General features: G+C 32.4%; 1 protein-coding gene across 4 annotated transcripts in view; it reads right to left on the bottom strand.

Annotated features, from left to right (window-relative positions):
* DCLK1 (doublecortin like kinase 1) overlaps window positions 1-14,762 on the bottom strand; it is a 393,205-nt gene that overhangs the window by 57,073 nt on the left and 321,370 nt on the right. For all 4 annotated transcript variants that reach the window (XM_051986464.1, XM_051986465.1, XM_051986468.1 and 1 more), the window contains 3 exons: window positions 10,463-10,520; window positions 9,882-10,001; window positions 3,384-3,530 (listed from right to left, as the gene is read on the bottom strand). In XM_051986464.1, coding sequence (XP_051842424.1) covers window positions 3,384-3,530; window positions 9,882-10,001; window positions 10,463-10,520 — 325 coding nt within the window. The remainder of the gene's footprint in view (window positions 1-3,383; window positions 3,531-9,881; window positions 10,002-10,462; window positions 10,521-14,762) is intronic.

Raw genomic sequence — 14,762 nt, 5'->3', positions numbered from 1 at the left:
CTGTGAAGCTGACAAAATTATAATTCAGTATTTAATAATACAACTCCATGTTTAAAGTTTGACTGATTTTAAAGAAACTCCTATTCAACAAGTTGAAGAATTCATGGCATTAGAATCTGAGGTTTCATTTTCAGATAAATTGATTTATTTAAAAGTATTTCATCTTCCAAGGAGTAAAGTAAAACTTGATCAGTACCTTGCTGTTTTTTGTATTCTCTTAAAACCATTAACTTTTTAATTTTTAAAGATTATTTTAGCCTTAAGAAACCTATTACCCCCTTTGAATCTCCAAAACAATTTTTTTGTAGTAGGTATTACAGTTATATCATTACCTCCATTTTGCATATGAGGAAACTGAGGCTGATGGAGAATGTGAGATGCTGCAAGCATCTAAGAAGTTGAACTTGTATTTTTCTGATTCTAATTGTCACATTTTATCCACTATGCCATGATCCCTACTAAAAACTTCCTTTTAAAAAGATGCACTAAAATTTTATATTATTACATGGTTCTAAATAAATTAGAAAAAAATTAAACTTAATTTCAGATATATTCTGTTTAGTATATTATACTGGATGATAAAATAAATATAAATCTTAAGATGATAGAAATAAGACAAAGGGAAAAAGATTTTTTTATAGAATCAGTAAGATGGGAAGGAGAAGGGCAATATCTAGTTAGAATGTAAAATTTAGATTTCAAAATACTAGGCTGGAAATAATTCTATGCTTTTTTTGACCTTTGATCTCTCTCCCTTCAGAGATGCTGCCTCTGTTCTCTGGAATCTCCCTCCTCCCCATCCCACATTCTTTTTGAGCCTCAGGCTTGTGTTAAAATTGAGGAGAAAAGTATTTTCCAATAGTCATATTCTTGTACTTTTCCGTGCCAGTCCAAAGTAGGAAGAAAACTGAGTAATAGCAAATATATGCATATAAGTGAATATTTGAATGTATGTGAAGGAAAATCCACTGTCTGGATCTTCAAAATATATTTGTGTATTATGTTTTGTCATTAAGAGCAGGTTTAGAGTGCATGAAGAATTGTTTTTTAAAAAGTCAGCTGAATACAAGGAATCATACAGGAATCATGTTGTAAATTAAATGACTTAAGTGAGATTGACATCAGAAAGGCCATGATGTCTTGACTTGCCAGTGAATTAGATTTAAATGAGGATGAGCTATGCAAAGTCACTAGCCTCATTCCTTCAGACCCATGTGTCCCCTGGCAAACTGTAGATCAGGATGACTGGAGTTGTTGCCATGGTTATTTGTCCTTCATTTTTGTAGAAGGCCTCTTCAAGAACAAAGGACAGACAACAACTTTTGTGAGTAGAAATGTCCCATTGGATACCCAACTGGAACTGCTCAGTTGGGAAATTCTTTCCCTCCCTCCCCTCTTTTCTTTCCTCCCTCCCCCTTTTCCTTCCTCGCTCCCCTTTTCCTTTTTCCCCTTCCCTTTTCCCCTTTTCTTTCTCCCTCCCACCATCCCTCTCTCTTTCCTTCCTTCCTTCCTTCCTTCCTTCCTTCCTTCCTTCCTTCCTTCCTTCCTTCCTTCCTTCCTTCCTTCCTTCCTTCCTTCCTTCCTTCCTTCCTTCTTTTCCTTCCTTTCTTCTCTCCCTTCTTTCTTCTTTCCTTCCTGTTCCTCTTCATTCTGTCCACATAGAATATCACATCCTTACCAGTGTATGTTTTAAAAAATTATATATGTGTGCATGTGTGCATATACACACATATATGTATATACATATTGATATATGTATGCATGTGTGATTTCTTCTATTTCTTCCATTTCTTCACTATGCCTTAAAGCCAAATCACACCGATTTTCATTAATTGGCCGATAATAAATCCCAGGACAAGCTCCAACTAGTCATTGTTTGGGTCCTGATTGACTCAGAGTGAATCTAAATAGTAATCATTTCTGTTTTGCCCCAGAAATGCTGAAGAGGTGTTAAACTAGATTTTTCAAGCAGATCCTGCAATTGTCTTTTATTGTCACTAGAGGGTACACTTTTAGACTGATAAATCATCAATTAATGATTAAGGACAACAAAATAGGTCTTTTAAAAGAGATGTCAAATGATCAGAAGGATACAATTGTAGGATTTTATATACTATTTATATATTTATCTATTTATGTATATGTATAAATGTATATTTATATATTATGTAATAAATATAGATAAATATATGTGTATTTATATACTGACATATATATATGTGTATATATATATGTATATATATATATACATATATATATATATAAAATATATACTGATTGCTGATTAGGTATTTTTCTTTTGAGACAAAAATAGTTTATGTCTCTATGGGTGACTCCTGTACTCCTCTACAAAACCTAAATCTATTTTTTACAATTCATACTTTTGTACAGTCATAGAATAAGTTTTTGTATTAAGGGACTCATTTACTCATTTAGCCAAATCTGCTCCTTTGGATTTCAGGATAATAAGTTTATAGCTCCAGATCCCTGATTTCAGTCTCTTCAATTTACAGGCAAGGAAACTGAGGCTTAGATTTATTTAAGTAACTTGCCTATGATCACATAGTAGTAAGTTGGGATTTGAATTCTGGTATTCCTAATGATCTCTCTCACCTGAAATTTCCTCTCTGCCAACTAGTGCTCTATCATCCAATAATATTTCTATCCAGGAACAGGTGTACAAAATTAAAAGATTTTCTGAAGTTAATAAATGATATGGGAATGCTAAAATTAATTTAGAAAAGAAAAAGGGAAAGATAAAAGCAGAAAATATAGGTAAAATGTTATATTAACCTACTAACAGTTTAAAAAAATGAATCATTCTGAAAATATTCAACTGAGTCTGAAAAATTGCTGATGGATCTAATGTCAATCTTTTCTCCTACTATCTTTGTTTCACCTTATTGCTAAGGCATCCAACAATTCATCTGGAAATGATGTTATTAGATTTGTTATCTTAGGACTTTGTGGGGTTTGAACAGTAGCATGTTAACTGCAGCCCACTTTTCTCAGACTGCACAGTAAAAGAATAAGTATAGAAGGTAGGGCCCATGCTGAGATGTCTACAGCAAAAATTTTGGAAGAGACTCCCTACATTGCCCCAAACCATGAAAGTAGTGCTTCACTGACCCAGATTTTCTCAATCTCAATCTTTTCTTAGGAACAGTGAGAACTCTGATGAGCAACATTAACTCTTTCTGGTCCCTGAGGGACCACTGCAGACAGTCTTATTCCCCTTAGCTCTCCTCGTGCTTATCTTGAAATGGCAGTTTCAAATTGTATTTTTAGGTTTAAAAGTAAAGAAAATTAAATAGATTAGAAAGGTCAATAAGTGCTTGTCAAGAACTCCAAGTTCTGATGAGACTAGAAATTATATTTCTTACCAATAAGTTCTCCGGTTTGATGTCTCTATGAACAATGTTCAGACTATGCAGATATTTGATGGCACTGGCCAGATTGTAGAGCATCCCACTGGCATCTCTCTCTGTGTATTTGTTTGTGGAGGTAATGGCATCGAAAAGGTCACCTCCCTGAGAACAAAATAGTAAGAATATGGCATGTTAGTAGATCATCTAATAGAACCACCTGTAGAACAAACTGACATATTTCAGGGAGAATCAAAGATAGATTTTTAAGAATTTTCCTTTATTTACCTCTTAGACTAATTTCTTTTTCTTCTGTAAAAAGTCAGTACCATCACTCACCTGCCCTCCACTTAAAACTCAAAGGAGAAAAGCAGAAATTTCCTAAACCATTTTTAACTGCCTACTAATTAATGAAAGTGGGTCCCCAAAGCTGTTTTGTTCCACCTATGTACTTTGGTTCATGTGTAAACCTTTCACATATATCACATAATCAAGAGACATATTTATAACCTTCAGAGAAAAAAGAATTATGGAAATAATACACATGTTTATTAATATCTCCTATTGCTTCTGAAATGAACAGACCAATTGAGCTTATTTGAAATAGTCCTATTGCAAGATGATTCAATATAAGATGTTTCTTTGTGAGGAAAAACGAGAAAAAAAATGAAGCATTTAAAAAAAAGAAAAAGAAAGAAGGGAGAGAGAGACTGAGAGAGAAGAAAGAATGAGGAGAAAAGGAAAAAAGTAATAAAAGAATGAGGAATGAAGAAAGAATGAGAGGAGAACATAAAAGGAATGGAATGAAAGGAATAAGGGAGGGAATAAAGTTAGAGGAAAAGAAAGAAAGAGAATGAAGAAAGGAAAGAATAAAGGGAGGGAGGGAATAAAGGAAAAATAAAAGGAGGGAATTAAACAAAAAATAAATGAAGGAAGGTGGAGGGAAGAAAATGCCTCAGATACAAGTTTTTAGGATGCTTAGTTATTTGAGTGTATCTTATAATTACAATCATTCCTTTCTAATTTGGTAGGAGAACCTTTAAAAATGATTCTATGATACATATGTAAGGTAGAATGATTTTAGGCTCCAATTTCAACCCCTGGACCTTTTTCTACAGTTTAAACCTAAGTGTACTAATAGCATTTGAACACAGTTATAAATCATTCCTACACATAACAGAGAAAACTGTTGGGTTCTGTTGTTATTCAGTTCTGCAACCTGATTTGCTATCTGACTATAAAAAAGGAGTGATTAGGTGATGAGAACTTGGATTAATAATAATGATTTGAAGGAATAGCTAACAAAATCTAATAACTTCTTGGATGTGAGCAATGGAGAAGAGAAAAAGGTAAAATATGAGTAAAATTTGGATATACAAGAATGATAGTAACAATGATAGACATGGGGCATTTGGAAAGTAGAACCTGTTATAATTTAAAAACGTTTAAATTTAAATATATTGAATTTGAAATAATATTGGGACACCCATAGGAAGATATACTGTAGGAATTTGAAGATATATGGTCATAGGTTCATAATTTAGAATTAGGAGGAATCTCTACCCTATACTCATACAAGAGGTACAGATGATAATTTATCCATGCATTTTCATTCTGTTTCATTCTATGTAATGTCCTCCCTTAAATCCTCCATAGAACAATGGCAACCAAACCATGTAGAATGATGTCCTTTATGTCTCTAAACATTTCATGAGTTCCACTTTTATCTGTTTTTATTATTGCTTAAAATGACATGCAACTGTTTTTTTATTTGTTTGTGGAAGGACAAAAGAAGAAAGAGAGAAGGCAAAGATTAAATGCCAGTGATCTAATTTAAAAGGGTCTTGCCTTTACAGCTGTACAGTTATTCTTTTCTAGTCCAAACTCTATGAGCTTCTACTTAAAAATAATTCCTATCAAATTTCCTGACCTCTATGTAAGTCTTTCAAAAAAAAAATCCCTCAGATTTCATGTTTTCTTCTTTCCTTAAGAATTGGGGAGATGGGAGGAGAAAAGCTATGGGGGGAGGGAAGAAAAATAGAAATCTACAGGTTAATTTTGTTATATATTTGAAAGAAATAGCAAATTGTACATAGTAGATCTGCAGTTTCATGTGCAATCATTTTTTTTATGGTACTGTGCTATGGAAATGCTTGGTTTATTCCATAAATTAAACATAAAATAATAATAAAAAAGAATTTATACTAATTTACCTCCTGCTTATAAAATAAAATCCTTCCTTTTTAGGCATTTATGGCTCTCTGTAATCTTTCAAATACAATTTCTTTATCTGTTCCCATATAAACCTTTTCATCTAGCTTTACTATTCTCCTTGTTCCTCAAACATATCATGCTAATTCCTGATTTTAAAGTTTACTCTTCTTTTCCATATCTTCTCTATCTATCCAAATGTTTCACCTATTCTTAGTAGTGTAGATCCAACATATCTCTTCTCTCAGGCCCTCTTCCTTCTCTGAGTTCTCATATCACTTACTGTCTATATTATTTACTTAATCATCTTTAATAAAAACTGCTCTTTATCACCTAATACAGTGTTTTTTATATAAGAAGAAGAAATATATTTGCTGATTGACAAAGGAGAACTTATAATAAATTATTCTTGTGGACATAGGTGACTGTTGGTTTCATTATTTTATTTTTTTATCTTTTAGGAAAAATCAGGAACCAGAGATTTTGCATGTTTTAATAAGCTGTGCTTACATTTTGTTTGTGGTATTCATAAATACAGAGATAGTACTGCATAATAGATAGAGTTGGCCTTATAGTAAAAAAGACCTGGATCCAACTGTTGTCTCTAAAATATACTAGGGTTATGATTGTCAGTTAAATCATTTAACTTTTCAGTACCCCATGCAGCTTTTAAAGACTATGGATTAGTAGTAAGCTATCAATCTGCAAAGTTGGAGAGGTTTGTACATCAGGGAATTTCCTACCCTGATGAAATCACTAGTATGCCAAAAAAAATTGTGTTCATTATGAACTAAAAATACTTATATGAACGAGGAAATTATTAGTCTTTGAGGATAGGTGTAATATCATATTCTGCATTTTTGAGAGGACTCAGAAATAATCTGATAGTTGGTACTCTGGTAAATAATGACATCATAAGCCAATTTAAATTTAAATAAGAAAAATTCCTTAAACCTTTTAGATTAGGACAAATTTTGATTTGTTGAGAAGCCTCCAGACTTATACTCTCACAACAATAAGATTTAACTCTTAAAACTAGGAACTTGGGCCTAGTCTATTTCATGTTCAGTGCAGAAGTGCATGGTTGTAGGGGCAGCTAAGTGGCACAGTGTATCCCAGGATTACAGTGTATTAACCCAGGATTCAGAAGGTCCTGAGTTCAATCTGGCCTCAGACACTTGACACTTATTAGTTGTGTGACACTGGGCAAGTTATTTAACTCCAATTGCTTTGCAAAAAAGAAGAAGAAGAAGAAGAAGAAGAAGAAGAAGAAGAAGAGCAATAATAACCATAACAAAAAAAAGAAATGAATGGTCCTTATACCAATATTCCCTGGCTTAATTGTTGCTAAGATATTCTAGCATCTGGGAATACTAATGGTACCTTTAGAATCATTCAGTGAAATGACTTTCCCACCAGTAGAGTTCATTGGCAGTCATAATGTGAACATATGATGATCAATAATCCACAGTATTATATTAATTGGCAAAACACACTACAATTTCAAACCTTTTTGTCTTGTATTCCTCTGCTGTTTGAAAATTGGATTTAAACTCTGATCTTCAAAAGTCAGTCAATAACAGATGGCTAGCTGATTCTAACAACACATGGTAGGTAGGTAGGAAAAACAGTCAGCAATTGTTGGACTGATAATTAATATTGTTGTAAAAATACTGTCCTTGGTGCTGAGAAAAGCACATTCTATAACATTTATATAATGAAATTGATGGTGAAATAAGTAGCACTAAAGCTGTTAAAAAATAATGAAATTATTGTGAACCTAACCTGTGATTTCATTGGCATCAAGATCTCCTAGTCAGAAAACCCTTTACACTAATACAGATTGGTATTTACTTTACAATTTATAATCTTAAAGAGTTGCTTGGGTTATTGAGAACCTAAGTTGCTTTCTCAAGAGGTCACAGTATGAAATCAGAGGTGGAATTTCCTAACTCCAAAGAAGGGTCTCTATTCATGTCACCATTTTGCCAGTCATAAGTGAAATAAATAAAACTTCTCTTGATTGGAAGCCCAAATAAACATTTGTACTTCCTTAAATGTTGTCCTTGAAAACAGATAATTAAATGGAAAACAACATGAATGAGAACAGTTATATTTTGAATATAATCTCCCAACCAAATATGCTAAGGGGTCTAATATAAATATAAAGTACACTTGAAAACTCAAAATAGAACATTCAAGACTGATTTTTCAACATACACTTACACAGGATTTTTCAAAAAACAATAAATTAGTTTTGTGTCAAATTTCTTGTGCTAATTCCTTCCCTTCCCCCATTTTTATCTAAAAGCCAATCCCATTTTCAGACATCTTAGTTGTTTCCAAAAGTTTCTTAAATTCTTCATATGCTGGAGCATTTTTCCACCCTACAATGCTATCTCCCTTTTGTTTCAGAAAGGAGGACTCAAAGATATGGATATAGTTTTGACAGACATCTTTACTAGTAGAGAGCTTGAAAAATGGGGAATAGCTAGTTAAGACTATCTCACAAGTAAAAAAGAATAAATGACACTTAAAATTAAACTAAATTAAAACAAAAAAGTAAAATTAAAGTAAAAAGGAGATAAGTTTTGAAAAATAGGACACCATGGAATTTTAAAATGTGTCTATGAATAGAAGGGCACTATTATCTTGAAGACTGAATTAATGTGGGCCATTTGAATTCTGACAGGAAATCTTATTCTAAGATATGAGTGTAATATGCATATATATTTATATGTATATAAGGTAAGTCCTGATTAATGTGAATAAGGACTTCACTGAAGTGCTGACATGTATTTCTTCTTCTTCTTCTTTTTTAATTTCTTTCTTTCTTTCATTTATTTATTTGCAAAGCATATACATGGGTGATTTTTCCAACAATGACCCTTGGAAAATCTTTTGTTTCAAATTTTCCCCTCCTTCCTCCCACCTCCTCCCCTAGCAGGCAGGTAGTCCAATACATGTTAAATACGTTGAAATACATGTTAAATCCAATACATTTATACATATTTATACAGTTATCTTGCTGCACAAGAAAAATCAGATCAAGAAGGAAGGAAAAAAAAACCTGAGAAATAAAACAAAATGCAAGCAAATAATAATAGAGAGATGCTCACATGTATTTCAAATTTATATTATTTGAAGTTATAATTATGTAAACTATGGTAATTGGTTCCAGTCCAGTGGTATTATTCAGTGCGAATATTTCTGCTTCTCATTTTATGCATTAGCTCAGCAGATTTAATACATATGTACTCCTATCATATTTGATATATCTGAATTCAATAGAAGAGCATTACTTTTATTGGTAGAATACAAAGTTTTCATTATTTCTCATAAAAACATGAAGTCCCTTAATCATTAAATTACAGGAAAGAGAGAATAACAGCTGCATCAACTAGATGATGTATCCACCAATGTAGAAAATTTTTAACTATGAAACCTAGATTAAGGAATTAAAAAACAATTACTCTAGGAAAATTCTATAATGGAACTGGTATCTTTTCAATTAAACACATTAATAAATATTGATTAATATACATGTATACATATATACATATATAGCTAGAGTCCAGATAGTTGAAAAAGAATCCCTTTTAAGTGACCAAATTCCTACTACTTGAAGTTATTATTTTATAAAAAATAGTAATTGGTTCCAGCCCAATGGAATTAGATAGTGTAAATGCAAATAATGTCATGCCTCTTCAGGGGATTCCTTATTCAGTCTAATAATTCTAATTATTCAGTCTAATAATTTAACTGTATATGTATATGTATATGTATAAAATGTATATATGTATATGTACATGTATATGTATATGTATATGTATACATATATAGTGTTTATATCTATGTATTAAAAAAAGCTTCCATTCTGTATTGAAGAATTTCCCTAAGTTATTATTATTTCCCATTGCTTAAATTTGGTGTCACAGTCAAAAGGATTTTTACTTTGATAATTTATATCTGGTTGATATGGCGCTCTCTGTCTCTCAATCTCTCTCTGTGTCTCTCTCTCTCTTTTTCAGTTTAATGATTAAGAGAATTCAATTTTCTGAACAGTAAAACTTTGAATTCCACTGATGAAATAAGCAGAGTAATTCTCTTCTCAAGTTTAGATACATCAAATATGATAGAAATACATATATATTAAATCTTCTGAGCTAATGCATAAAATGAGAGACAGGAATATTGCATGAATTGTAAAAGATAACACCTGAAGGAAAGAATTCTGTCTATGAAGTAGATGAAAAATGTCTTGTCTTCTCTAGGAGGTGAATTTCCTTTTCCTCAGTTACATACCTTTACTAATTCCATGACAAGATACAACTCAGTTGGCACATCCATCTCCTCAATCAGCAGAACAATATTGGGATGCTTCACTCTTCTCAAGATAGAGACCTCATTTTGAATCATGTGCTCCTGTCAAAAGGAAAAATCACTTCCATGACTAATAAGGAAAATGCTTTTTCCTTTGGGAGGATAAAGGAAAACAGGTTCAGATAAATGTATAAATTTTTAAAAATGTTCTGATTTAGTTTCATACATTGTATGGAGGTATGTAAGTATATATTAGAGCAAATATTAACCAAATACTATTCTAACAAAGGAATAAACCAAAGGAAGAAAAAATTAAAAAAAAATTAGGAAATAATGCTAATATCCAAATATTTATAGCAATTTTAAGAACTACTTATTTATACATGAAGTCTAATATTACAATTGAGGACACATGCTGTATTTAAAAAAAATTAAATGCACTCATATCCTACAGATTATTTATTTTGGACATGTAATTTTATAAGCATTTTCTTTTATGAAAATATCTCTTTACATAAGCATATACATGCTTATGTAAATGAATATAGAGATATAGCACTTACTTTGCCTCGACATTTGCTTTTCTTGATGATTTTCAGGGCATATTCTCGAGCAGTTGATCTGTAAGGGGGAAATATATATATTAAAGAGATATCAATATAGACATATAAAATATGTACATACACATATAAAATTAACTAAGAAAAGGCACTTACTTGGTGCTAGGCCTGTACTAGCACTATAAGTATATTATGAAGATATTTAAATGAAAAGCAATTTCCATTGAATTAAATTATTTTTCTTAGGGAATTGATTTCTTATTCCTTGAATTTAATGTTAGGTCTAAAAGATTTTTACTTTGAAAAGAATAGATTTTTTTTTTTATTATAGCTTTTTATTTGCAAGATATATGCATGGGTAATTTTTCAGCATTGACCCTTGCAAAACCTTCTGTTCCAACTTTTCCCCTCCTTCCTCCCACCCCCTCCCCCAGATGGCAGGTAGACCAATACATGTTAAATAAGTTAAAGTATATATTAAATACAATATATGTATACATAGAAACTTGGATAGATTTTTGATCTCAATACCATGGCTATTCTCTCTATTGATATAATTTTCAAGCCATCCATTAGGCCTTGTCAATGAGTTTTATTCTTGTTTCCGTAATCAATACATCTTCTTTAGATGGTTTATCTAATGTACCAGAATTTTTTTTAAAGGAACATTAATGCTTTGTTTTAAACAGAAACAAATGCAAGTTTTCTAACTGATGAAGAGACTAATGGAAATTAGATATAGCATAATCTAGTTGAAAAGTTGAGAAATAAAGAAATAATGAAAACTTTGTATTCTGCCAAAAAACAAAACAAAACACCAGTTGGATTTGGTGTTGAAAGGATCTAAATTCAAATACTGACTCTGTCACCTGCCATTGTTCAGTCATTTTTAATCCTGTCTTATTCTTTGTGATCCCATTTAGGATTTTCTTGGCAGAGATACTATAGTGATCTCCTTCTCCTTCTCCAGTTCATTTTACAAATGAGAAAACTGTAAAATGAGGGAAGAGGGTGACTTGGAAGACTTTTAAGAAACTTTCCAGATTTACATTTGCAAAGTACATTGGACAATTATGTTAGTATACGAAAAACTGGAGATATTTATTAAGTATGATGATGACAGCTACTACTACTACAACTCTTCCTCCTCCTCCTGCTGCTGCTACTGCTACTATTACTACTACTACTACCACCACACCATTACTACTAGTACATTTTGTTTAATTCCTGTCCCATAAACGATGAAAAGGATTAACCTCAAATACAAAAGGCCACAAGATCACAACTTCAATGCAGAAAGAACCATTAACAGTCATCTAGCCCAGGGCATATAGGTGGTACAGTGGATAGAATGCCACAGCTAAAGTCAGGAAGACTCATCTTCCTGGGTTCAAATTTGACCTCAACAGCTCACTAGCAGTTTGATGGGGGGCAAATCACTTAATCCTGTTTATCTAAGTTTTTGCATTTATAAAATGAATTAGAGAAGGAAATGGCAAAACTACTCCAGGATCTGTCAAGAAAACCCCATCTAGGGGCTATTTCTGAAACCAAATGAAACAACAATAACAACAGCCCCGTGGTTATAAAAATGTGGTATTGGGCCTTGTTAAGGATGCTTGATATCCTTTCAGGGGTTCAATGAGGTCAAATTTTTTTTCATAAAAATATTAGGATGATTTAATTTCTGATAATGATAAATATTAATAACTATAATCCACATTGATAAAAATTATTTTGGGAGGGGTTGGTCATGATTGTCTTGGTACATGTGTACAAAAATTAAGACCCAGAGAGGGTGTGTGATTTGTTTAGAGTGTCTAGACCAAAATCCAGCACGTTGGAGGAGATTTGAATTAATATTTCCTACACACTCTCTCTGCCAAGCTAACAACTTTAGGTGTGTGGCCATGATTTTTTTTTTTCTTTTTTTCTTTTTTTTTTTGCAGAGTTCTCAGAGTCACACAGAAAATGCTCTGTTTGCTTGTGCAAATATAGATTTTATGATCCAAGGGCCCATCTCTGAGTGGGCACAAGAGAGAAAATGGCAGAGACAGTGGGAGGGAGGGAATGCTCCCTACTGTGTGAGACCATGGAGGCATATACCAGCCATCTCTGACTTTTGCCCTCCATTGATTTGTAGAATGCACTCAGAAAAACATTGGTTACTGCTAACTGTTTTTTCCCATGTGGATCTGATATAGCCACTCCAGAAATTGTGTGACTGAAACTATTCATAGAAAATCAGTTGTTCTTTTTCCTTCCTTCCCTCCCTTCCTCATTCTCTCCTTCCCTGTCTCCCTTTCCCCTCTTCCTCCCTTCCCTCTTTCTCTTCCTTTCTTCTTTCTCTATCTCTGTGTCTCTCTGTTTCTCTCTGTTTCTGTCTCTCAATCATATTTACTATTTAAATTTTAAGAAGAATTCACAATAAATTAGTATCAATCCAAAGTCATGACTTTTGTCTACTAGTCATGCAAGTTAAAAAAAGAAAAGAAAAATTCAATTCTCATGATAATAAGAAAAGTTGAACAATCCTGGTAAATATAAACACAGGCTCTAATGTAGAAATTACTTTAGGGAAGCAGGCATGCATAATTTGAAAGAAATTCTACCTTTTCACCTAAGAACTCAGAATTTCATGAGATATTATCTTATTTTATTTCCCCCAATTCCCTAAGGAAGTAAGGGATTACATTACTATTTTTTGGGGGAAACAAGGGTTATTTGTGGTTTGAATTGTATGCTTCATTTTTGTTTTGTTTTGTTGAGGAATGGTGAATGAATGAGTGATTTCTGTCAGGGCAACTGGGACAAAAGGGCCATAGGATCCTAAAGTGATCAATCAGTCTTTATTCACTATCTCACTTTGCAGAAAGACAAGGGAAGTGATGATTGAAACTTAAAGTCTTGCCTGAGCTACAAAGTAACAGTTAAAATTAGGATTTGCTACCCCTGGGCTGCCTCCCTCGAGCAGAACAGAAGCCCTGCCACTTCCCTGGTAGGTGAAGTAGGTAGGATTTAGTCATCTTGTAATGCTTTAAATACTTTTACTTTCAGAAGTTAAGTGTTCCATTTCCAGGTTAACATTTAGAAAACCCACTGAATTACTAAGCATAAAAGCTGTTTGCTTATCACAATACATAATGTGTATTTAATCATCATAATAAATGACTAATTCACAGATTTGATTTCTATTATAATTCTAATTTTGGGAAGAATGTGTAAATATTTAAGAACCTAGAAAGCTTTAATTTTTTTAAAACTTGATAAAAAGCTAATCAGACTCAGTCTGACATACCATTCAGAGATAAACTAGAAGCCTTCACTAATACAACAAAGAAATCCATTTACCACAAAATCTTCAGTATCTTTTCTCTTTAACCTAAGGGTTAAACTTAGATTTCTTGTATACATTCTTGTTATAAGAAAAAATGGCTTGTAAAAGAGAAGATGCTGAAAACACAATTCTTGAAAATCTTAGGAATCTTTGTATTCTACCTCATTGGAATTCCTGCAGTACCTAATACTATGCTAGCATATTGCAAGCACTCAGTAAATAATTTAACTGAAGTGCACTGCTCTGATATGTATATTATGTAATATATTTTCTGAATAAAAAAATCCCTTTGATGTCATGCATTTCCCAACAGAGGGCTATGATTCTGATGAGCCAGGGTCATCCTTTACCTCGAGGTGCTTTTCTTTCAAACAAGGAGGCAATATAGAATTGCGTGTTCAGATAATCTGTTAGCACATCACTGTTCCCCATTCCTTTCTTTTTTCATTAACCTCAGTGATAAACAACAAGGGTAAAAACTGAATAAAACCTTAATTTATGTCAAACTGATTACTTCAGTTCAATCCAAAACAAAATCCAAGTTGAAATTTTTTTTCAAGCTTCTTTTTAAAAACATTTCCTAGTTAACATTTTAATCTGGTTGGGACTTGATACTATCTACATAACTAGTAAATGGCAGAGCTATAGCTCAGACTTAGCTATTCAGATTCCAAGTTCAATTAAAAATCAAAGACAACCTGTATAAAAGAAGAGATCTAAAACACACTATTAAGCCATGTCTGTTAGGGAAAGGAAGATGAAAATGAGAGCTATCATTTAGACTAAAGTGGTATCCCAGATATACTAAAAAATAGAACTACTGCAGCAAGTTGAGAAGGTACTTTATAGAAGATTTATTATAAAATGGACAGGAATGAAATAGTATGTGAAGTATAAAGAAATTATCAGCATCAGCAGTGGAAGTGGATGAAATTATAAATCTATCAAAGTACCAAAATTAATACC

Source organism: Antechinus flavipes, chromosome 3 (genome assembly GCF_016432865.1).
Source record: "Antechinus flavipes isolate AdamAnt ecotype Samford, QLD, Australia chromosome 3, AdamAnt_v2, whole genome shotgun sequence".
Lineage (NCBI taxonomy): Eukaryota > Metazoa > Chordata > Mammalia > Dasyuromorphia > Dasyuridae > Antechinus > Antechinus flavipes.
The sequence above is the reverse complement of the archived record's forward strand: the minus strand, read 5'-3'. Positions and strand labels throughout refer to the sequence as shown.